Genomic DNA, 24,652 nt, shown 5'->3' with positions numbered 1-24,652 from the left:
ATTCCTTCCAAAAGTCAGTACATCACTGGTTGTTCCTGCATATGAACTGGGACTGGAATGAGTGTTTATTGATGGATACTGTAATATGTTATATGTACTTTGCAACAGTGAGGATATAATAGTTAATAGTTTCACTGCAAAAACTGAGAATGCACACAAGAAAATGTACCAATTTTTAAAAAAAGGTCTTCATTTTTTTTATCTCACTTTCTAATCTTTTCATAGCAGCACATACCACTTTGATATACCAGGTCAAGGCAGATAATCGGAAAGATAACAGTCCTACGCAACATAAATCTATCACTGATCTGCTTACTCAGGACCATGCAAAAAGTACTCTGGTGGTTGAATGACAAAGCACTGCATCTAAAATATGCTGCGAGCCATTTCAATAGGGTGGAATAAAGCAGTGGGAATCCTCTTATCTTACTCTAAATAAAGTTTTTTGGATGAAGTGTAATCTCTAATCCTGCCGTGCCTCCTATATCAGTAATAGCCAAGCCAGTTCTTAGTGTAAGCTCTGCCATTTAGATTAAACAAACTCTGGCATCTCTTTGGCATCTTTCTCCACTGGATGGATTGGCAATTTCTAAAAGCACAGCAGTCTGGAGCGGAGAGTAGTAGGGTAATATCTCTAAAGCCACAAAACAGATCAATGTGGGTCAAACGTGACACATTTTGCTGCAAATGCTTTGAAAAAAAAATCAGGTACAATGTCATGGAGTGCTGTTGCTGAGCTCTGTGTCATTTCAATGACAGTAAAGTGCCGATCATTTGAGCCCGAGCTGTGTTCAGTCTTTTTCCACTGAGACTAAACGTAACTTTGAAAAATAGCTTCCATCCTCTTTCAGGCATAAAGATGCTGAGGCCACATGGCTGTTGTTGTTTCCACAAGCTGCTGAGTGCTCATTTTCTGATGGTTGCAGGGCGAGATGCACAACAGACACAATTACCCTCCATTTTCACTCTCACCCAACTGAAAAGGAAAACAAAAACAGGGGCATACTGAATTAAAATAAACCCCACTGGCACACTCTGTAATGAAAAATGAAATTCCCAAGGAAATTATCTTAATTTATATGCGTGGCCTAAATTTGTTGCCTGTTGCGAAGGAATTTTAACACTGGCTGGCCAATTATGGACCAGATCCTTGTCTGCCGTCAGGTGCTATGCTAATTAGGGTCATTGAGGGTCACGTTGTAATGCACTCGCTAAAATGAGGTGGAAGTCTCCAAGGGATATTCTCATTTGGGATGATGCCAGTCACTTTCCTGCTGCTATCACAGCTACAGCTATTTACTCAGACGTTTGTTTGTTTCCGGCTTAATGAAAAGAAAACTGGTAGATATCATACAGGTACACAGGTATTAGCACATAGCTATTTGAGGCAAAGGATTTCCATGGCAGTACAGACACAACAGGCTCTAATTTAGATGTTGGAAAGGTTGTGAGGTTGATGCTGAGGTGATTTGAGGACATGAATCAATCAAGTATGCCAGTAAAACAGAATAAGAAGTTTAAAATGGGAAAATGTAGCCAAATCCACTGCACATGAATATAAATATAACCTTCCTAAGATGTCAGATGTGTTGCTTTAACAGACGATAAGGCTAGAGGGGAACTGTCTGCTTTTTTAGTGCAAACAGCCTGAAAAAGATCACTGTTCTTTTGTTTCCATTTATCTCAAGTAGTTCCCCTTAAACTAATCTTCTCTTATCTTTGGTTACCACTATCAGTTTGGCTAAAGGATTTTTTTGTTCTCTATGTAACGCCCTTCACATGCTGTAGTGAACTTGTGAACCTGTCACACCCGCTCTCCCTCAATTTCCTGGATGGCCTCTTCAGTGGGTCCACCATAATAGCAGGTGATTGTGGGAGAGCCAGTAACAACCCTGAGTGAGGATGACATCCTTCACTGCTGGTGGCTCTGTAAAAGGAGGAATGTATTCAGCTAACAATGGCCTGTCAGCAATAGTTGCCCTGCACCTGTGTCCTGAACGGTGACATGGGTGAGATGTGTTGACACACTGCAGCACGTCACAGAGCAGAAAACCAGAATAATCCCTATTGGATGATACTTTGTAGGACTAAACCTGCATTGGTTCTGGAAACTGACAGGTCATTAGAGAAGCAGGTCCAACAAATGTACAGGCCGATAGATGCTAGCATTCTCAAGAAAGGTACCTTGTATCAAGTAACTAAAGTAAAAACGAAATTAATATCCAAGTATTAAAAGGCACTTTGTGTAAGAGAAATAAAAAAGAACAACTTGACTTTAGAAAAGAAAAGATAATTCATAATCTGTCTGTGTTTCTTTCTACAAATTCCTCCTAGACCATCAGGGAATGAGCAACCAAACTTGGCACACAGGTACATCTTAGGCCCCTGAAGGTTCTTACCTGACATTACAACATCATGTTGCCTAGCAAACAGCTCGCAAGTAGCTAGTGCCCAAGAGATTTATGCACATTTTATATGTATAACACCTTATAAAAGGCATCATAGCACTTCTATTTAACCACATTTAACATTTACTTTAGATCCACAAAATACTGAATTGTATATGATGCAATCACACCTAACAATGGGCTAAAACGGCCTAGTGTTAGCAATTTGTAGCACCCACAATACCTCATAAAAGTACTGTGTCATTTTAATTTCACAATAACATCTTATTTATATTTGCAAAAGCTGAATTATACATGCCTAGCAACCACTTAGAAATGGGCTATATTATCAGTTTTTAGTAATGAACATTTACAACACCCACTTTGTTTTTAACTTTGTTAAATGTCATTAAATCTGCCAGTTTCCCCCCTGCACAAACAATACATCAAGATGGGCATGTAGTTGTTTTATTATGTACGAAGGTGTTACCAGGTCACTGGTCAATAAATGGGGATGCAGACCTAACCCCCCCCCCCCCCCCCTACTTTGAAGGGAAATTGTAAATGAGTGAAGGGGAAAGCAAAGAGATGACAGCTGTGTTAACTGGCGTGGGTTGATATAACAATACTGGATCTGGCCAGTGGTGTCCCCCCAGCTTCCAAGTTGACACCCCTATGGTATCAATATCTCTGTCAATATCTTTGTCTTTCAAGCATCTGTTTTATGAGGTTGGTTAGTTAACAGCTCAGGAAACAAATTTTTAACTGTTGATGCTCTGTGAGGAGCATGTAGAGTAACAGGTGCCAAATCAGCAGCCTGAAGAAGACCTACTGCTGCGCTTTTATGTGTATAAACTTTGTCCAGGCATAAGGTCTCAAAAGAAGCGATCTGTTGCTTAAAATGCAAATTTGAACAAGATTTTTCATTTTCTGATTGACTGTATTCACAAACACAAATGGCAAACGACATATAAGAGCAGCTAGTTGAGAGCTTGTGCATGTCTCAGTTGAGTTAACAGGCCTGTGACTGAGAGGCACATGCTGTGAAGTGTGACTTAACTTGATGAGGTAAGATGGCAGGTAATTGCGGATTGGCTTGATCAGGATCCAGAGGTGACGTAATCTGGATTCCGGGAAAGATTACGAGCGGCCAATCGGGAAAGGTAGAAGGTTGATCAAGAGTGATAAGATCAGGCTGTCAGATCAGACTGATAAATGAATTAACACCTGCTGGTGTACATTTTTAATTTTTAAAAGGTAAGCTTCACTTCTTTTTTTTGTGCTTTTTATGAAACCGAAGCATTAAAAGCACTAACAAGTCATGATTATCTTGTTACAATGTGATGTCCTTCTGCTAAACTTTGGGTCCTACTGTAGCATTCGTATGGACATTATTTTGATATGTACCACACCAAACCACTAAGGGCAAAGATACTCTGACCATGGCTAACTCTCCAAACAGGACAATGCACCCTGCTACAGCTAACACCACTTAGGAATACATAAAGATCCCAAAAGCATTGACTCCAAACATTCCAGATCCTAATCAAACTGAGCATCCATGGGACTCATAGACCTCTATATAAACGACTGATGTAGCTACAGTGTCAGCACCAGTGTTGGTCAAATTACTTGAAAAAAGTAATCAGTAACTAATTACTGATTACTTCCCCCCAAAAGTAATCCTGTTACTTTACTGATTACTTATTTTCAAAAGTAATTAGTTACTTAGTTACTTTTTAAAAAATGATTTACAACCTGAATAGGTAATAAAGCAATAGATCTTTCAGCCCAATTCTATTTTTTCTGCATAATCCATCATATAAAATGTAATCAAATGAAAAAGTCTCTTTTTGAAACTAGTTTTATTAGTTTTAATCTTTTAACTTTACGCATGAAGCAAACATTAAATTATATGCAACATTCTCTGACTGGAAGAAATTTGTTTAACATTTAAACCTATTTTCTGCACATTCCAGCATATGAAATAAAATAGATTTTTGTGTTTACACTCACTCTTTCAAATAAATGCATGTAAATCACAGCAGAAAATAAATAAAATCAAAGACTCAGCGGTCCTGTTGCTCTATTTTCACCTGTATAGCAGGAGTGGAGCAGGCGGAGGTTTGCCCTGGTGCACATGTGTCGTAGTGGTCAGTGGAAGGATCTGGGAGTTTCACATTCCCGTGGCAGCGTACTGTCGGTGCTTGCTCGGAAGTTTAGGGGTTTTTTCGCTGTAAAAAGAATTTTCTTCCCACGCAGTGAACAGTTGACGCTAACATTTTTGTCACTTTTTACAGAATCAAACTCAAAGTAAGGTCAGTACTTCCACGCTTTAAACGCTGCACGCTCATACTCTCTGCCGCACTCGTTATATTATCCATTGTTGATCTGCACACAGCTGTTGCCACGAACATCACACTCGCTTATGTCATTGTCATGAGACACTCTCGCAAAAAGAATCACGGTTTTAGTAACGCAGTAACGCAGCGTGCTTACGGGAGAGTAACAGTAATCTAATTACCTTTTTTGCAATAGTAATACCTTACTTTACTCGTTACTTGAAAAAAGTAATCGGATTACAGTAACACGTTACTTGTAACTGGTCAGCACCCATTGGTGTGTGAATTCCCACCTTTCCTCATCTTACACTTTGCTTTATCATCTTTTTTGCCATAATTTACAAAATGGGGATCATGTTGTACTGAGGGTTATTTTCCTGTTGACGTCCATACAAGTGGATTTCTTTTGCAAACACTTTTGTCGACCAACTGCTTCTCTGATGGCGGCATCCAGCCATGCCACAAAACTGCTCAGGAACAGCTCAAGAAACATGACAATGAGCCACAAAAGCATTATCCCATCTTTCAAACAGCTCAATTCAATTGAGCATCTGTGGGATACGCCAGAATAATCCCAATCCCTGGGGCCCCACATCAAAACCTACAAGATCCAAAAATTCACCATGCCAAGCACCACAGGACACCCCAGATGTCCCATATCCATACACTGATGCATCAGAGCTGTTTGCCGGGTTGAGACAGATCACACAATATTAGGCAGGTGGTTTTAATGTTGTGGATAATTGATGCATTTAAGGATCCACTGGAACATTAACATGCATCAGTATCAAACCTCAAAGCCATGTGTAAGGAGCACTTACAGTGAGGCAGATGCTCAAGATATCGAGATACTACAGTACGTAATACTCCACCACCTGTAAGTGCCTTGTCCTCAGGCAAACATGGGAGGTCTTGACAGTACAAACCTGGCAACCTAGTTGCTTCAACAACTGAGTCTAATGAACCACACACACTGTAACTGAATCGGGAAGATGCACCTGCTGCGGTGCGTGTTTGTGGAGGCAAGGGTGGGTTGGGGGGTTTTATAATAGATAGATTGACATCCTGGTGTTACCTCGTGACAATAAGTTTCTCTGAGATTTCATCATATTTGATTGTTTTATTGTTTGGGCTGTGGCTCTTAAAAAAGCAATGCAAAATATGGTCTGAGTGCTAGACAGGGAAACAAAGTGATAAAGATGCAAAGGAAGAAGTGTAGTAGGAGTGCACAGTTGTGAGAAAGTGACAGGGAGAAAATGAAAACAGGATCTGAGACAAAGGCAAACTCCCAGCAAACACTCAGAGGCCCAAGAAAATCTGTGGTATGCCATTATCACCATCATCACTACCTCATCCTCATGGTGGCTATAATCATTTTCTTTTTTCCTTCAGCTATCCTAACGCCACCTGCAGAAATATCACTTGCAATTGCTGGAGGATCCTGTTGTCTCCATCTGCTTCATTTGAATAGTATTCTCCATGAAAAAAGAAAAAAAATCACCAATTAACTGTCTCACCTTCCAAAAGAGATACATCATATTTCCACAGAAGGCAATAAAAGCAATGCAGGCCCAATTCCCCACAGTTTTGAAGACAGGGGCTGTATTTCAGCTAGACTCATCAATATGCAAAACATCAGAGCATTGCTTGCCACAAGAATATTCCCTCCACTGCACACTCTGCAAGTGTGCACAAACATCATCGTATTTTGCGTTTCTTTTCTTAAAAAAATAAATAAATAAATAACGGGAAAAACAACTTCCATTGGAAAGAAAAAGTATGCAAATCTTGCACAAACATAATCACATTTTGATGAAAAGCACCGGGATCCAAAGCGGTAAATTGCCCTATGTGATTTTAATACTCTGCAGGCAATTGTCAAACCAAAGAGACTCAGAAGAAAGAACACTCCAGGGCTGAAATCAATGCACTACCTTTTATTTGGGAAGAAGTGAACAAACTCCCAACACTGGATTACATTTCAAAGCGCAGAGCCTAGAGCTTTCCAGTTGAGGAGCTTGTATAGTGTGGGAGAAAGGTGCTGTAGCGTGGGAGAGAGGCATAATCATTATGACCTACAGTAGGGTAGATGTAGGTTAAGTTAGTCCCTCTCTCTGCCTGCAGTGCTCACTCTGCCTTTCTCTTTCTCAAGTCTCTTCCCTGGGCTGTCTTTCCTGGGTTGTTAAATCCCTGCTCCTTTAATCTCCTTACTCAGCTACATCCTCTTTAAAGATGCAGAACCACGGGAGAGACGTGGGATACGTCAACTGGGGACTGGTGCTGAGCAAGGCGGGGCAGGACATGCAGAGTGGCGGCGTTTGAGTTTGAGAGAGATGACAAAGTTGTACCGGCATTGAGAAAATAAAACTTTTCCAAACGTTGAATGAGAAGAGCACACCTTAAATCTCCTGAGCATCAAACTGGGAAATGAAGCGATCGTCATTTAATTTGTGCCTTAAAGGATGTCCTAGATGTTTTTAAAAATGACTGCAAAGGTTAATTTTTGCATCTGTTAGTAGTTATCGGTGTTAATCTGAACCTAGTGCACGATATGTACTCTAAAACCTTAGAGTAGTGCTCAGCATCAAGTATGGGGATCTAATTCACCACAGCACTCAATATTTAGATGTGTCTCTGATAGACATTTCAGTGCAGCTAGATTCAGTGTAGAGAACAAGCACGTGTAAAGATAAGAACTACTGTACCCACTCATCAATCTATAATCTTCTACATGCGTGAGCCTCAAAAACACACAACGCCCTCATATTCAGAGCTGATTTTGTATCAGCAGCATCAAACCCGTTGCCAACCGCAATAGTGATGCAGTGCCTATCAATCATCTGCATGCTGTAAAACACAACAGCAACATTTCAATAACAGTGCATCACCTGAGACTCAGGGAGATGAAACTAATCTATTGAAAAATGGATCATAGTTGTCCTGCGTGCCACATGCGATTCAGTACGAAGAAGCGAGATTCTACTGTAGATTTCTGGGTCATTTTTCAAGTGTATGCATCTTTGAAGTTCAGCAGCGTAAACCTCAACGAAAAAAAAAATTGAGACAGCCAAAGTGTGTCATCTGGAAGCCTTTTAGATCTCTGAAACCCAATAAGTCATGAGAACATTTCTGCACTAGATCTAAGAAGCTTTTATTTCCACCGATGATGCATAGATTTAAAACGTGCCATAAAACGGTTATCACCCTGTTCATGCCACATTATCCACGTATAATGAGTTCGAAAACATTTACGATAAGATCTGACTGATTGTGCTGTTGGCGCAGCTACGGTATGTGACCTCCCACACTCAGAAGCAACACACTAATACATCAGCAGCTATCATAAACACTCCATATGTAAAGCAAAGGATCACATTTAATCTCTAATTAGTGGTTTAGCAGTACCTGTTTCCCAGAAGTAGACAGACTTCCCATCATCTGTCTGTGTGTGAGCCTCCCAGAAACCACACAACAGCAGCAATGCCACCAAATGGTACCAGCTCTCCTCTGTCCTTTTTTGGATGGCCCCTCCTGTACCCCTCCACCCCAGCCCCATGGTCCTCCACAGGATAAAAGTAAATCCACTCAGCTCGGAAGGCAGCGATGATGAAAAACAACAAAAAACTCGCTAGTCCAATAGGCAGAGTGAAGTGTGCTTCAGTTTGAGAGAAGGTGTGTGAGTAAGTGTGCGGGAGTGCAAGAGCGGGAAAAATAATGATGATCTTGTGCACAGTGCTCCTGCAGGAGTTGAGGGTCCAGTACTTGGTGTTGTGAAGGACAGGAGTGTAGTTTTGTTCCCAACTTGGCAGGATGGTCCCAGAGGGAGGCTGTCAGTGACGGGGACTGAGCTGCAGATGGATGGTACAGTCGTCCTCCTCCATCGTATCCGCTTCCTCTGCTGCCGCTGCTGCCTCTGTCCTCTGGCTGTGGAGCAGTGACAGTGGGCGAGTGTCTGCAGTGTTGTACGCCTCCCTCCCGCTCACTTGCTCTCGCTCACTCTCTCTCTTCCACTCCTATTCGCTCACTCATTTGCTCTTCTCCCTCCGCCACCCTGCGCTCGCTCTCTCCTTTTCTACTTCTGGCTTTTTCCTATTTTTCTCCCCTGCCCTCATCTTTTCTCATCTCTCTGCATTACTTTCCCTTTATTTTTACACTCTGCATCTCTAACAAGCTCATTCCTTGTTTTCTCTGCCTCAGTTTCTCCTTTTTCTCCCCTTGTTTTCTTTCTCCTGCCTAGGGCACAAGGACAAATACTCCCTCTCCTCCTCCACCTCCTCTTCCACGTGCAGTGCTGCGAGGCGACTGGAAACCAGCAGGGCTCACACTGGTCCAAGGAGCTCCCATAAGCAGTTCTCCCGGGATCAGAGAGACAAGCTGGGTTTAATGCAGAGCAAGAGTAAGTGGAAGGGGGGGGGAGCAAGGAGGAGCAAAACACTAAAGGAGAGTGGAAGCGAGCGCGTGAAAGATGAGGGCGAGGTGATAACTGTGGCCGTGTGAAAGGGCTGTGAAAGTGAAATTATAGAACAGATAAGTGGAATTACAGACTTTTATTACCCATTTTGTCCACAAAAATTAATGGAAATAGCTGGATATATAAACATATTGGCTTTTTAAAAAATGTTAGAAATGTTTCGAGCAAGAGGAGCAATTATTATTTCCTTTTTTCAAATTCTTGTAGTGGCCAGGATATGAAGTTTTATTTGTTTTTTGAAGATGGGACATGTAAGTGGGTATTTACAATGAGCAGTTTTATCAGCCATGGCTGAATAGACAAAGAAAAGAGCACCACCATGAGGAATTTCATCAGCAAAAAAAAAAAATCCAGGAAACATCACCTGAAGATACTGCTTGATTCATTTTAATGGCACCATCCTCTGCTAACTATGTCAGTGGAAGTCAAGGCTGCAATTATAAGTTGCTAACCTCCTGGCTCATAAAGACAAGTCTCACATACAATGTGGTGAGGTTTTACCTTTACAGAGAGGCGGTAGTGTTCATTTCCAGATCCATTCACTTTTTTCACTGTTCAAAATAATCCGTTTATCATACAGTATCTTGGTGCAGCCTCTTAGTTTGTCCTCTCTACAGAATAAGCTGTTTTAACTTATCTTTAGGGCCACCCTCTGTTTTAATCCAACTCTCATCTGATTGGCTGTCCCTGACAAAAATCAGGTTTTAACAGCAGGTTGGTGGGTCCTCTGTGCCCAAAGCCAGAGCTGTATTAAAGATATCCTCTCTGCCCGCGATCAAACAGAGCCAAGACTAAAAAAAGCTGTCTTTAATCGAGCATGTAGTGCAGTCTGAAACCTGAGCGTTTGACTTACAGAGACTACATTTACATAACACTAATTTTTTTAGTACATTACTGTACTACCATGAATTCAATACTTATATTACAGTTACAATTATGTCATTTGTCACATTACAAAGGTTCTTCCATTATACAGAAATAACTGTGGCAGAAGGAAAGCGGTGAAGCAGCTTTTGAGGAACGGACATTACTTTTATTTTTATTGCATAAGAGCACAATAGTAAAGTCCAAGCTGAAGCTAACCAAGAACCCAGAGTGATGTTAAAGCTGAGCACATGCAGACCCCAGCCCAGCAGCCAGAGCTGGATCTTTAACAGGTAACAAAGGCCCCAATGAGCAGTCAGGCTGCAGCCTCCATTTCTATCTGTTCATGTTTCTAAAGTAGAATCACTGCAGCGATTGCTTTGAAGTCTTTGTGCTTTGCGTTGTCTGCTTTGTGATCACACGTAAAAACTAAAAGAAAGAATCTATGTATGTCCTCATTAGAATATGGATTTGTGTTGCTGTGTGACACTGTAGCTTAAGGTTTATATTGTTATCTGGTGATTATAAGACATTGCGTTTCAGGTCATTTTATTTAGTAACGAGGAAGCGATGTAACAAATTACTTTCACTGCATTACTTGTAAGAAAAGCAATGACCCCAACACTGGTTGTATCATTGTATATATCAGCATAACACACACCTTGAGCACAACTGAGCTCTAAAAATTTGAGCCAGAAAGAACAAGACAAAAACAACAGCAGCCTGCATGTACAAACCAAACATTACATTAATGTACCAAATTTGTGTTTTTAATTTTGTCTTCAAACAAAAAGATCATCTAAGTCAAGAAGAGTAAGCTGCTCCATCTCAGTTTACACAGATAATTATTCATAACTCATTTTCTCTTTACATGTTGTCAAAGTAGAAAAGTAAATGTCTGTGTACCTTTCTGTCTAATGCATTAAACAAGAACAGGGATTACAGTGGAGGAAGAGGAAGTCTAGTGGCAAAAATGAAGAGGCAGAATTCATCCGTCGAAGATAATCTTCATCTACTGTCTCAACCTCTGACAGTCTGACCTGGCTGAGACTGTGTCAGGACACCTCACTGACAGGCTTTGACCTGAGGACTGCCAACCTGTCATCCTAGTTTTAGCTCGTCTTTACTAGACCGAGGCAGCTGAGGGGGAGCATAAACCTAGTTAGTAGATTCACAAAGAGGCTCCCAGAATCGCTTAGTTCTTAAGAGTGCATTGTTTCCCCATTGGAAATAAGGACAGAAAAAGGCAATAAATACAAAAGCAGACGTTAAAGGCCTCCTTTAGAAAACTTTTTCTGTTATGTGTATGGCTGTAACATCATTAGACTTTTTAAATTGTTCATTACATCAGTACAAAGAAATGTCACAGAGCAGTGACAATGTCTTTACAGTAAAGCTTATGTAAGGAGGAACCAAACAAGTAACTTTTGAGGGAGGAGTACTGCAGATTTTTCTGGTTATGAAACAGGACAAACTAACGTGATGGTTTTGTTTTATTTACTAGATAAACCAAATGCATATTAATTCAAAAAAAAGCAAGCTTTCATTTCTGATGATGCCCAAATACGAGACCATTGAGCGATTTAACAGGGCAGCACACAGTGGAACATAAACAGACTGTGGTGAGAAGTACATAACCACTCATCGTGGCCATGAATTTCATGGTAATTTTGGGCTTTTAAAGACTTGTTTGAACTGTTTTTTCCAAGTTTTTTTTTTTTTTGAAGGGGGCTTGAATGGTTGTAGCATACATCTTTAATGACTTTAACAAACAAGGGTTTTATTTATTTCATTATTTTGTTATTTAATTATTTATTTTTCCACACAGGGTCACGTATACATACGGGTTCAAATATATGCATACACACTTAAATATTTTACCAAGTGATTTTGAAGGTTCTGCTATGTCTTTTTACTTGATAAGGCAAAAGCCTTTTAACTTCTCATTAGTGGTCATGCTCGACAACAACTGGTAGTTTCTAAGAGCGTGTTTGACTGAAATTCACAGTTGCCCACATGGACAAGCCAAATACTGTCAGGAGAAACGTTTTATGGTCCTGTGAGACAAAGAGCTTTGTGCTGATGACAAGAGTGGCAAATATGGGAAAAAGAAAACTTTTATAAGACTGCATACAGTCCTGCGTCTTAAAACTATGTACAACCTTATGGCGTCCACGTGAATTAAGAAGGTATGTAACAGCCAAGTGCTCCTAATCAAATGCACTTGATAAATTAATCATCTGCAAGCATAAGCACCTCTATAAAAGCAGAGGTTTTGGCAGGTGGTCTTGAGCTTTCAGGTGAGTGTTAACCCAATCCCACAGTCTTCCTAGGAATGGCTGTCCCAGGAAATTCGCCCTGTGGTCAGACTGTGCAATGCCCAGAGAGACGAGAACAAATAATAATAATAATAATAATAATAAAAATATTTTTTAAAACCCAGCTCATGTCATCACCTTAGCTATACCCCAGATACTGCAGGACTCAGTTAGCATGTTAAGTATTAAGGTTCATGACAGTACAATAAGAATAAGCCAGGAGAAAGCCTCTTCTCTATAAAAAGAACATGGTAGCACTACTTAGGTTTAGAGAGTTGCATCTGAATAAACCACAAGACATTTGGAACATTTGGTTCTTTGAACAGACAATACCAAAGTAGAGAGGTTTGACTATAATACACAGCTCCACAAAACAGAAAATCAGTCCAAAAACCTCACAGCTGTGATTATGCAGCAAAACAAAATCTTAATTGAAACTCAATGAAACCAGGAATCAGAAACCTAAAACACCAAAACAGCAAATCAATTGAAGCAGGGAGCTAAAAAAAAAAAAAAAAAAAACCCAACAAATTAATATAAACTACAAGCCAAATAAGTCCATAATAACTGAAGCTAAACATTAGTAGAATGATCATTAACCTCCTAAGACCCGAACTGTTCCACGGCATGCATTTTTAATTTCTGTTTGATATTTGGGCTGATTGGGACCTGATGAATGTAAAAACAAAGAATTACCAGATTTTTTTTTTTTACCTAATTTTTGTTTCTAAGAAAAATGAGAGCCACATGAGGATATTCATTTAAAATTTCGATTGAACAGTAGCAGTATAATAATAATAATAATAATAACTTTATTTATAAAGCGCTTTCAAACAAAGTGCTGTACAACTAAAGAGATAAATAAAATAAAAGCGATACATAGCAATACAGGTAAAAGACACAATACAAGTTAAAAACAATAAAAATTTAAAAACTAGAAGGCATAGAATTAAGACATGTAGGATAGGGTGAACAAATGTGTCTTCAACTTAGTTTTAAAAACCTCCACAGAGCATGCCTGCCGAATATCTTGAGGGAGGTTGTTCCACAGAAACGGGGCACGAAAGAAAAAGCACACTCTCCAATTGTCTTTTTTCTGGCTCTAGGAACTTTTAGAAGGCCAGAGTCCTGAGATCGTAGAGCACGAGATGGAACATAAAGGTGTAAAAGGTCGGAGAGGTATGAAGGTGCCAATCCGTTTAAAGCCTTGTAGGTGAGCAGCAGGACCTTAAAATCTGCTCGAACCTGACAAGGTAGCCAATGCAGAGATCTCAGAACAGGGGTGATGTGCTCAAATTTCCCAGTTCTTGTTAAAATGCGAGCAGCTGCATCTTGCACCATCTGTAGACCTCTAAAACTTTTCTTTGGTAGGCCAGAAAGAAGAGCATTGCAATATTCAATACGGGAAGACACAAATGCATGGAACCACACACCCAAGTTTTTTACCTTGTTCCTGCAATTTATGACACTGTCATCAATTTTCAAGATGAAATTTTGGGACAAGTGCTGAAATTTGTGTGGCCCAATGACCATCAACTCTGTCTTATCAGTATTTAGGAGCAAGAAATTATCCGATAACCAGCCCTTAATTGCAGATAAACAACATTCTAGTTTAAAGACTTCAGCACAATTTCCAATGGTTAAAGCAGTGCTTTAAGTGGCCCAAAAGAGGTGCCGGTACTCTATTTTTTTTCCGCCTCCCCTGAGGTAACAACAACTATATTGAATGGGTTTTATATACAACAGTCAACAGACAACCTTATACAAAATAATAAATCATTTTATTAGTTTGTGGATTTGCTTGAGCTAGAAAGAGCTACTGAACATAAATAAAATGTGCACAAGGTTATTGAAAAAATACCCTTAGAAAGAGCTACTAGAAAGAGCTACTGAACATAAATAAAATGTGCAAAAAGGTATTGAAATTTTTTTTTAACAAAATGTACATAAAATAAATTATAAACTAATTTGTATTTTGCTCTCTCTTGAGTCACTGCTGCTATCAGCAGCAGCACTTGTAAAGTTTTTTTTTTTTTTTTTACACAAAATGTATATAAAATAAATTATAAAATAATTTGTATTTTGCTCTCTCTCTTGAGTCCCTGCTGGTATCAGCAGCAGCACTTGTAAAGTGTACCTGCAGAGCTTGGTAGTTCTCCCATACTGCTTTCACTGTTCTCTCACTTGAAGCAACCCAATGCACTGATAAAACACGGCCTATCACAAGGAGACGTTGTCCAACATTGTGAGCACTCTCGGTTAACTTCCTTTGGTTTTTTGGTGATGCACGGTAGAGGGAGTAAAGCTGATCTAAGAATATTTTAAAGTGGTTGATTCCTCCTACCTCCTTCAAAACATCACAAACTGCCAGTTCCAGTCTGTGATTGGAACAATGCCAGACAAACAGGTAAGGGAATTTGGAACAAAGCTGCGCAGCAACTCCTGCTTTCCTCCCAAGCATCATTGAGGCTCCATCACAAGCAAATGCCAACAAATGTTCCTGTAGGTAGTGAGGGTCAAAGCCATTATTATGAAGACATCCTAACAGTGCTTCAGTGATGTCCTTTGCTGTGGTCCCCTGCAGCTCAATCAGTTCAAAAAATATTGTGTCTGGATTTTCACTGGAAATAGCTGACCGCAGGCACACGACAAGCACAGACTTTCCACTTATTGTAGTGGATTCATCAATGAGCACACACAATTTTCTTTCATTCATCACTATGTCATTGACTACCTTCTTTTTCATTTCAGCTGCAATGTGATCCAGTATATTTGCACATGAGTTATTAGAGTGCAAAACTCTGCCCATCTTGACACCATTTAAGACTTGCAACTGGACATCTATTGGCATGTCTGTAAAGGGACGCCCATGCTTGCCAATCTTATAAGCTGTTCTAAACACATTGCAAGTTGAAGCGTAGTCAGCCTTTCTCATATCTTCAATGTGTTTTTGCATTGTATTTTGTGTTGCCTTCTCTTTTATTTCAACTGCTTTCTTGTGATAAATTGAGTCTCTGTGCTCTTTTATTTTCTTTCGTAGTGAGTTTTGTTGTGCAGCCTTGTCCCTTCCAAAAGACGAGATTAAGCACCCACTCCACTCCTGCGACACTCTCTGCCCTTGCTGCATGTCCACGCGAGCACAAACTTGACTACACACACTACAACCCAACTTTTGATTTCTGCTGATCAGCCACTTGTAATTTGTGGAGAAATACCGGACTTGTGCTTGGGACCAACATTCTGGCCACTCATGCTCGCTAACGCGGCTGTTGTCATCGGTAGAAATGGTGTCATTCTCGTCCTCGTCGTCGCAAAAAGTGCCGTCGTCCGCGGCTGCAGCACTAGTGCAGCTTTCATTAGCTTGCGTCTGACCTGCAGCGATATCATTCTGGCTTGGTGGGGTGTCAGCCAGCGAGTCCTCTGATTCTGACCTTGTTCTTTTACTACTCAGAGTCTGAAGCCAGGAGAGCATATTAAGTGTTCATTGTTTTTGTATTTTAACCGAGCAGCTGTTTGCGCGTTTTACACACCCTCTCCGGACCACGTTGAGTTGTTGACATGACAACGGCAAAAGCGACGCATGCGCTTTTCACTTGTAAAACACATTGGTGTATGGGTAATGTAGTCTCTGCTCTCGGTGGGACGAATTAGGAAGCGTGCTTGTGAAGGGCGCTCTGAAAAGCGGCAGCGCAGCCAAACGATTATAACAGATGTGCAAATGAGAGTACCGGTACGCTAAAAGCACGTTCTGGGCGCATGGAGAGGTGGCGGTACTCTCAAGAGCTATATTTAGAAGTGGCGGTACTGAGTACCGGCGCGTACCGGCCCACTTAAAGCACTGGGTTAAAGGAAAATAAAGCTGCAGGTCATCAGCGTAACAATGAAAGGTTACATTAAAAGAATGTAAAGGAACACCAAGAGGCAGCAGGTACATAGAAAACAGCAATGGTCCAAGTACGGAGCCCTGAGGGACCCCATGCCTCACTGCACAAGTCTCGGAGAGATCATTTTTAAAACTAACAGTCTGAGACCTCCCAAACAGGTAAGATCTCAGCCATGATAAAACATTTCCTGTAATTCCAATAAAATGTTCAAGCCTATCCAGTAAAATGCAGTGATCCGCAGTGTCAAACGCAGCACTTAGATCCAGCAGTAATAAAACTGAAGTGCGATCGTTCTCTGCATTTACCAGCAGATCATTTACCACTTTGACTAGAGCTGTTTCTGTGGAGTGATTTGGTCTAAAAGCAGACTGAAATGGTTCAAATAGATTGCTTGTTGACAAATGCTCAGTGAGCTGCTTAAAAACCACTTTTTCAAAGATTTTAGATAAAAAAGACAGATGTGAGATGGGTCTATAGTTTGAGACCATGTCAACATCCAGTCCAGGCTTTTTCAAGATTGGCACTACCACAGCTGATTTAAAACATTCAGGGAAGACTCCAGTCGTCAATGAAGTATTTAAAAGAAACAGAATGTAGGGTCCTAATACTGACCACAGTTCCTTTATAACCCAGGCTGGTAGAGGATCCAAAGGACAGGTTGTACATCGAGCTGCTTTTACAACCTTAGTTAATCCAGACAGAGAAATAACCTTGAAGTCACGGAACAGTTTATCAGCACCAACAGGCAAAGCAGCTGAGTAGTCTAATGAACAGCTTGAGGAGGGAGTAATATGATTTCTAAGTGTTTCAGCCCTATCTCTGAAAAACGTAAGAAAGTCATGAGCTATCAAATTAGAACAGCAGAGAGTTGACTTACTCTCTGTAAGTTGCGACACTGTGTTGAAAAGGAGTTTTCAGTTATGTTTATGACTCATGATGAGATTTGAGAAATAATTTGCTTTCACTGTCGACATCGCTGATTGAAGAGAAGACAATGAGTCCTTCCAAGCCTGGAGAAATACTTCTAGTCTGGAAGATCTCCAGTGACGCTCTGCTTTTCTACAATTTCTTCTCAAGTTCAAGAGCTCCTCATTTAACCAAGGCATAGGGTTCTTTTTTTTTTTTGACATTTCAACTTCCTTACGGGAGCAACAGAGTCCAGTAGTTCAAGAAGTGTATTATTAAGATTCGCAGTCAAGGTGTCCACACATAACTCCTGGGTAAAAATAGGGTCCAACACATCAGCAATGCTTTAGGGCTAATATAACCCCTCTCACAAGCTGGAGATTTAGGGATTAAAATATCAAATAAAATTGCTGAGTGGTCTACAATAGGTAAAACACAATTTTCAGTCATTGATACATTCAGCCCGTAGCCCAAGACAAGGTCTAGGGTGTGGCCCTTACGTGTTTGCCCAGACACAAATTGTGTGAAGTTTAAGGAATCAATTACATTTAAGAAATCTTTGACCAGGGGTTTATCCTCACAACACAGATGAATATTAAAGTCCCCCACTATAAGAATCCTTTCATAGTGAGTGATAAAACATGTCAAGAAGTCTGAAATAAACAAGTCATTATATTTAGGTGGACAATAGATGACTATAATTAGAACCACGGGACAGCCTAAAGTCAGGAGTTGGGACTCAAATGAGGTAAAAACACCAGGACTTTGTATCTGTTTGCATTTAAAACAGTCTTTGATGATAGAGGCTACCCCGCCTCCCCTCCCAGACAACCTGGGGGAGCTGAAGAAGCTGGCATCGGAGGGGCAAAGTTCCAGCAAGGGTGCCACTACACCAGCACGCAGCCATGTCCCAGTTAGGAGCTTATGAGTACCAAAAAAGTCCCGAAGAACATGAGTTTTATTTGATACAGATCTTGCGTTTAAGAGAGCTAATTTAACTCTCTGTCCATCCATGGTAGCAGGCAGTATTTGTAGGTTGTTCATATTTGCTCCACCTCCCCTCGTATCCTGTCGGCATGGCGACCAATAAAGCAGCTTCGGGTGAGCGTGCTCCGATGACGTCAGGTAAACAGGAAGAAGGCAGCGCTGTTTGAGGCCAAAATAAAGTCCTAAACAGCCAGGGTCACCGATGGTAAGGACCCGCTGCATCCAAGTTCTGACCCGAACACGCTTCCCAGAGCACGTGCCGCGCATTCGTCCACTTCTCCAGCGCTTCTGTTTCGAAGGATTCCAGGGGGGGATCACGGCGATGCAGTTCCTCCGGTACCGACGCCAGAGGCGGCGGGAGTCCTCCACATTGCTCGCTAACACTGGGGAGCTTCAGTAGTGAGTCACGGATATTAAGCAGTGTCTGTCGCTCATACACCAACAGGGAGTGGGTTTTTAAAACTAGCAGGGACACCACTAAGAACATAAAACATAAACATTGCAGAACCGAGAGACGGCGTGCCATGACATCCGGCGCCATCTTCATGAACTGCAATCACCAATGTCCTTATAAGTGGATATCAGGCCCTTGTAGAGCAAAATTGAGCATTTTGGTCTAAATAACCCAAAATGTGATGTCCACATATGTGGACGCCAGGTCCTAGGACGTTAAATCAAAAAACAAATCCAAACCTCAACATGACAAAAATTAACCTCCAAAAGTTGATTCTGTTCATCTGGACATAGCGTTTTGTGGGAGAAACGTTTCGTCACTCATCCAAGTGACTTCGTCAGTCTCAGCTGACTGCAGGTTTCCCCAATCTTATAAACAGTACATTTGCATAATGACTGAAACCAGCACCACTGAAGGAACAATGGACTGGGAGGTCAGTTCCTTAATCTTAATTATGCAAATTCTCATGACCATTGATCAACAACCACTGATCAAAGCCCACTGATCAATGGCCATGAGTACCATTCACAGAGAGTTGGCGAATGGCTCCAAACCACTTCTGGAGATTTACTTACCTGGATGATTGAGCATGCATCAAGACGAAGACAAAAATTAACAACTTCAAGCACTAGAAAAGTAATTAAACGCATTAAAAAAAGAAGCAAAAACAAATTCAGCAAAACCCAAGACTATGACTATGTACGTCAGTATCATGGTAAAGAACCACTTGAGTGGCATTTTGCAAATTGATGTCCCACTCTGCTTTTAAGGGTAGGTAAGATTAAGTCCCCAGATATCCAAAGGAGGTCAGAATACAAAGATTGGTCTATCAGGTCCCAGGAACCACGCTGAGATGGTTCAGTGATTTGGAGGGATGTCCAATCTAGACTGATATCTCTCTGTACAGTCATCTGGGGCACATCCACCTGGTTTAGGGACCCAGAACATGCTGGAGGGAAAACATATCTAACCTCGCTTAGCAGGCGCTTATTGAAATTACCAAGGAAGATCTAAAGCATGAAGCAGAAGGATATTTAGGCTAACCTGTTTATCCTGAGGACATAACACTTGTGTGCCAACACTCTTTGCTGAAGTTGCACAGAACAGTAATGAGATTTCAATGTGTAGTACAGTTATGTGAAAATAATGCAAAGCAATCAAAATTATCTATTCTTTGTGACAATGGTTGAATGGGAAAAAATATATTAGAAGATACCATAACTGATGATACTGACTAATACAGTAAATAACTAATAAAACAGCCAAAATCTGTGTTAAAACCTCTTTCCGATATCAGACAAGAGGGATACACAATTATGGCCAAAATAATTATCACAGTTATTCTCATCCATTATTCACTGATTTTTTTCGCCTGCAACATTTTACATACAGCATAGGTGGTGCCATTTATGCGCACACACACACACAGACACACACACACACAATGTGTTTTTAGACATTTGACCTGTGGTCAGTGGTTTAGGGAGCACTCAATTTTTCTTTTGTTTCACAATTTTAAATTACTTGAATGCAGTTATTTTAAGCTGCAAATATTTTGCCTTTGTTTCTGGCATTAGACAATTACTTTTACAAAGGTTTTCATTCTTTATTGACACTGAAGGTCATACTTTTTGGTTGTTTCTGTGCTTTGTGTTTTTGCTCTTTGACTGTAGTTAACTAGCGTATGGATTTGCATGTGTATGTGCTATTAATTTATGCAACTTATGATGAACTTATGTACTTCTGTCCTTCTCAGGACACTCTTGTGAAAAGAGATTTTTATTTTTCCTCGTTAAATAAAGGTTAAAAAATGTCTATTAGCATAGCATGCAATTTTAAAATCTTGGTAGGCTAAAATCGTGATCAAGTTTAAAATGTGATTAAATACGCAGGTGTAACTGATGGATATGGCTTGCCACCATGGTATAGTCAGCTCAAAGTGGCAAACTGTGGCTAAGAATGAAGCCATGGCATACACTGTAGTTCCACTATGGCAACTCGAGGTCTTTGCTTTGAATATTTTTTATCTATATTATCTGAGCAATAACATAACAAGCTATAAGGTAGAGAGAGTCCAAGAAATCCGTACTTCAATCTCGGTGAGTTACATTTTAGCAATCTGTCATTTTGGAGTAATTCAGCAATTGGAGTCTGCAAACCAGGCCTGCTCCGATCAGCCAACAACTCAGCACTCCACCCTCTCACTCAAATATGGTAACATGGTGTTCCAAAAAAAAAAAGGTCCAGAAACCTGTAGCTGATGTGTACGTTCATGGTTATGTCCATCTTTTATATACAGTCTATGGCCAGCTGGTAGCAGGCCTTAGAGGAATGCACATCAGTCTGACTGACAACCAAGAGGTGGTGAGAAAATCAATAAATAGAGCTTGTATAGACGCACAGACAGGTCTTTGTAAGGCGTCCTGCCCCGTAAGCCCTGTGTTATCTTGAAACATGTCAAAAGAAAACATTTCTGCATAGTCACAGACTAAATGTTGCATCCTATGTATAGGTTTTTCTCACAAATAATATCTGGATGTAACAACACTGTAATCAGCATTTAAATTAGCAACTGAAATTTATTAAATACATTTCACAGTTATTCTAACTAATTACAATTAAATTGAGTTTATACTTGAGACTAGTATATAAATAGAACTAGTTGTTGCCCAACACTATCATATCACTTATTTGAGTATAGGATGCATGTAAACTTATATAGCACAACAATTGTTACCTGGTTTAAGAAGAAGAAGTAAAACCTAGTCGGGTCTATTTACCACAAGGAATAATGACACTTGAGCTGTCTGCTCCTGTTTGCCAGATAAGAGCCACAGAAATGCAACATTTCAACCAGGAATTAACTAAATACAATGATTTTCCACATTATGGTCTATGTTTCTTTTTCTCCATCTGCTTGAGTTAAAGACATTTTTTTCAGTGCATAATAAATGTCAAATCTTAGCAAATAGTGGGACACATGACAGGGAACTTTAGGGGACAGTGCAATGACTTTTATTGTACTCAAGTTACATAGAGTAGACTTTTAGGTGTTTAAAATACGTTGACAGCATAACAGTAGTGTTCAAAGTGTCAGCTATGACGTAGCCTCTGTCACTGCTATTGCCATTAAATGTCAGCTGTGAGTAGCACAGTGGAATCAGTCAGCCAGATGGAGAAAAACAGATAAGATGGGGCAGATGTGTGTGAAACTGGCAGGCTGAAAATTCACCACCAGCCACCACCTAAAGGCTGCCAGACTAATCTTCATCAGTAAATGACAAATGCATCTACTCTACAAATCAGATCTGTCATTTATCTAATTACTGACGAGCCATCCTTCCATCAAAAAATCTCATTTGTAAAGTAGACAGAGTAGTGAAAGTAGCAACCTTTATCTCCAATCCACCCTCACAAAAAAAAAAAAACAAAACAAAAAAAAACCTGCCTTCAGAAAGTAATCACAGGAAAACAGCAGCCCAGCAGTCTGACAACACATGGCTCAACACATCGTATCACAACACAATCAACACTTAGCTTCAGTAACTTGCCAAGGACAGACGCTGACTGAAATTTGAATGGCCTGTCAGACCATTATCTAGCTGCCAACTTCAATCGAGGCGTGCCTTTAAAAGACGCTGGATTCCCCCCTCCATTCATCAATAATGGCTGTCCTTATTTGAGACTTCTTTTCAATGACTGACATTAAAATAATGCACGGTGTGTCCTTACTTCACTTTTCTATAGGTCTATTTGGTCAAGGCTCTGCTGTCATGAGAAAACAATAGCAGACATCTATGTAGTTCACTCTGAATACAAATGATTCTTTATGATGCTGTTGGGTTTGGGGTTAAGTTCGTTGAGAGCTCTTGGTCAGATGTGGGTAGGCATGAGAATTCGATTCTTTTATCAATTCTCATTGGCTCCCCTTTACGACTCATCAGCAAGACTTAGCAACATATCAAAGACATTACATTTCTGCAAATTAATTGCATGCTGTGTGGTCAAATGTTTGTGCATGGAGGTATTTCCCTCTTTGTTGTGATCAGTATTGGGGTCAAAAGTAGTAATGTGCAAGTACACAGTAGTAATTATTCAGCTGCCAAAACATTCCAACATGTTACCTACATGTTGGAATGTTTTGGCAGCTGCCATATTAGTTTTTTGGGCCAAAGTTTCAATACGAGAGTGGATTTATCAGCTAATGCTAGTTAGCTTGGTTAGCAAATACAATACTCACCAAATCTGGATGGTCTATCTTGCATCAAGACATGATGTTTTATATATATGTTATCCTGGATAACATATCCATTACAAATGATAATATAGGTAAAAAACAATCTCACATTGACTTACATCAGGGGTGGGCAATTCCAGGCCCCGAGGGCCGGTGTCCCTGCAGGTTTTAGATGTGTCCTTGAACCAACACAGCTGATTTAAATGGCTAAATTAGCTCCTCAACATGTCCTGAAGTTCTTCAGAGGCCTGGTAATGAACTAATCATGTGATTCAGGTGTGTTGACCCAAGGTGAGATCTAAAACCTGCAGGACACCGGCCCTCGGGGCCTGGAATTGCCCACCCCTGACTTACATTATACTTTTATAAATATAGAATTATTTAAGCTTTTTGTTTGTTTTTTAAGCAGTCACGGATTAATTTGATTTTCACTTCGTTTGCTTCCCCTTTAGCACTGGACCTTAACTGATTAGGTTCAGAAACTAAGAGGTTCTTTGTTAGACTAGACACTGAAAACCACCTGATTAGGTTTATTTTCTAAAAACTACCTGGTTAGATTAATGGAAAGAAGGTGGTTTAGGTTAAAGCATGCCTCATTTACATCAGTAACCCTGTACTGAAAATGTTGGCAGTGACAGCGCTGTCTCACAGATGCTATTAATGTGGTGCATCACATACCTTTGATGGCGGTACCCTTTCATGTAACTGAGACACACCACCTGCTTTGATAAAACAGCATTGGACACCCCAGGAATGGGAATGGGCAGATCTGACTGAACAATTAGTTTTTGGAAATAATAAAAAGACAGATGAACAGTGAGGAATTATGCTGTTTGAGGCACATTTATTATGAGACATTTGTAATTATTTTGACATATGAATTTTGAAACTGACTCTCTTTTTTAAAAAAAAACAAAGAGCATAAAACGTTGCTTTTTTCTAAACATACTGAGTTTTCAATACCAAAAAGATACATTTTTGACAGAATGTCCCTTTAAAACAAAAACAGAGCGCACATGATGTACTTTAATGTTCTTCCAAAGCAAAATGAGAAGGCAAAATGAGAAGCAATAACAGAACTGCATGAGTAAGAGACTGAAGCCATTATGATTATGAATAAATCCAGCATTCACAATAATTCACCTTTCAGTTAGATGAGGTATTTTTGTCATAATTTCTTCACTCAAGGCTGTTATCATATGTTCTAGTGTCATCTAAAGAACTAACCACTGCTTGAGTAATTTTTTGATGAAGCCTTTTTTATTCCTATCATCTTGTCAGATATTATGGACAAATTGCACCATCCGGTTCTTATAACTGTAAAATAATTGAAATAACTTAGATAATGAAAATAATATTAGACAATTTGTTCTGCATAAACCTGTTTTTCTAGATAAGAAGGGCACATGGAATCAAAGGAGACCTATAATCCTTTTCCTTATTTTCTGACATATGTATAATAATATATGGTGGACATTCACATTAAACCAAAGCTTAAAATGTAAGTAATCACCATGAGCCAATCAGGATAATGTTGGTTTAAAGAGAGAGGCACTAAACATGCTTGTTTTAGTCAGAAGATGAACTGAGGTGCTGAGGGTCCAGTGTGAGATAAATAAAGATTTTTCAAAAAAGGGGAACCATATAATCTAATCTTGAAGAGTCCAAAAATAAATATATGGAATTAGAAATTAGCATATTTGGTTCCCATATAAAGCAGCTTATTCTGTACACATGTTACTGTGCCTGCATCTGAAATTAAATATATTGACACGGTATATTTATATAATGTACACCCACAT

At 40.0% G+C, this 24,652-nt stretch overlaps 1 protein-coding gene and 2 pseudogenes across 1 annotated transcript in view; all 3 read right to left on the bottom strand.

Moving 5' to 3' along the window:
• thsd7ab (thrombospondin, type I, domain containing 7Ab) overlaps positions 1–9,090 on the bottom strand; it is a 201,257-nt gene extending 192,167 nt beyond the window's left edge. Inside the window, exon 1 of the mRNA XM_084944211.1 lies at positions 8,135–9,090. Within this exon, the coding sequence (XP_084800337.1) occupies positions 8,135–8,285 (151 nt within the window). The 5' untranslated portion in view covers positions 8,286–9,090. The remainder of the gene's footprint in view (positions 1–8,134) is intronic.
• Positions 9,091–13,331: 4,241 nt separating this feature from the next.
• Positions 13,332–14,544, bottom strand: LOC146378260 (uncharacterized; annotated as a pseudogene).
• A 7-nt stretch (positions 14,545–14,551) lies between these two features.
• LOC146378259 (E3 SUMO-protein ligase KIAA1586-like) lies at positions 14,552–19,204 on the bottom strand (annotated as a pseudogene).
• Between the last annotated feature and the right edge of the window lie 5,448 nt (positions 19,205–24,652).

The sequence above is a fragment of the Perissodus microlepis genome, chromosome 11, assembly GCF_051167445.1.
Source record: "Perissodus microlepis isolate ML-2025 ecotype Zambia chromosome 11, ASM5116744v1, whole genome shotgun sequence".
NCBI classification, from domain to species: domain Eukaryota; kingdom Metazoa; phylum Chordata; class Actinopteri; order Cichliformes; family Cichlidae; genus Perissodus; species Perissodus microlepis.
Note: the sequence above shows the minus strand (reverse complement) of the source record. Positions and strands in the feature narration are given on the sequence as shown.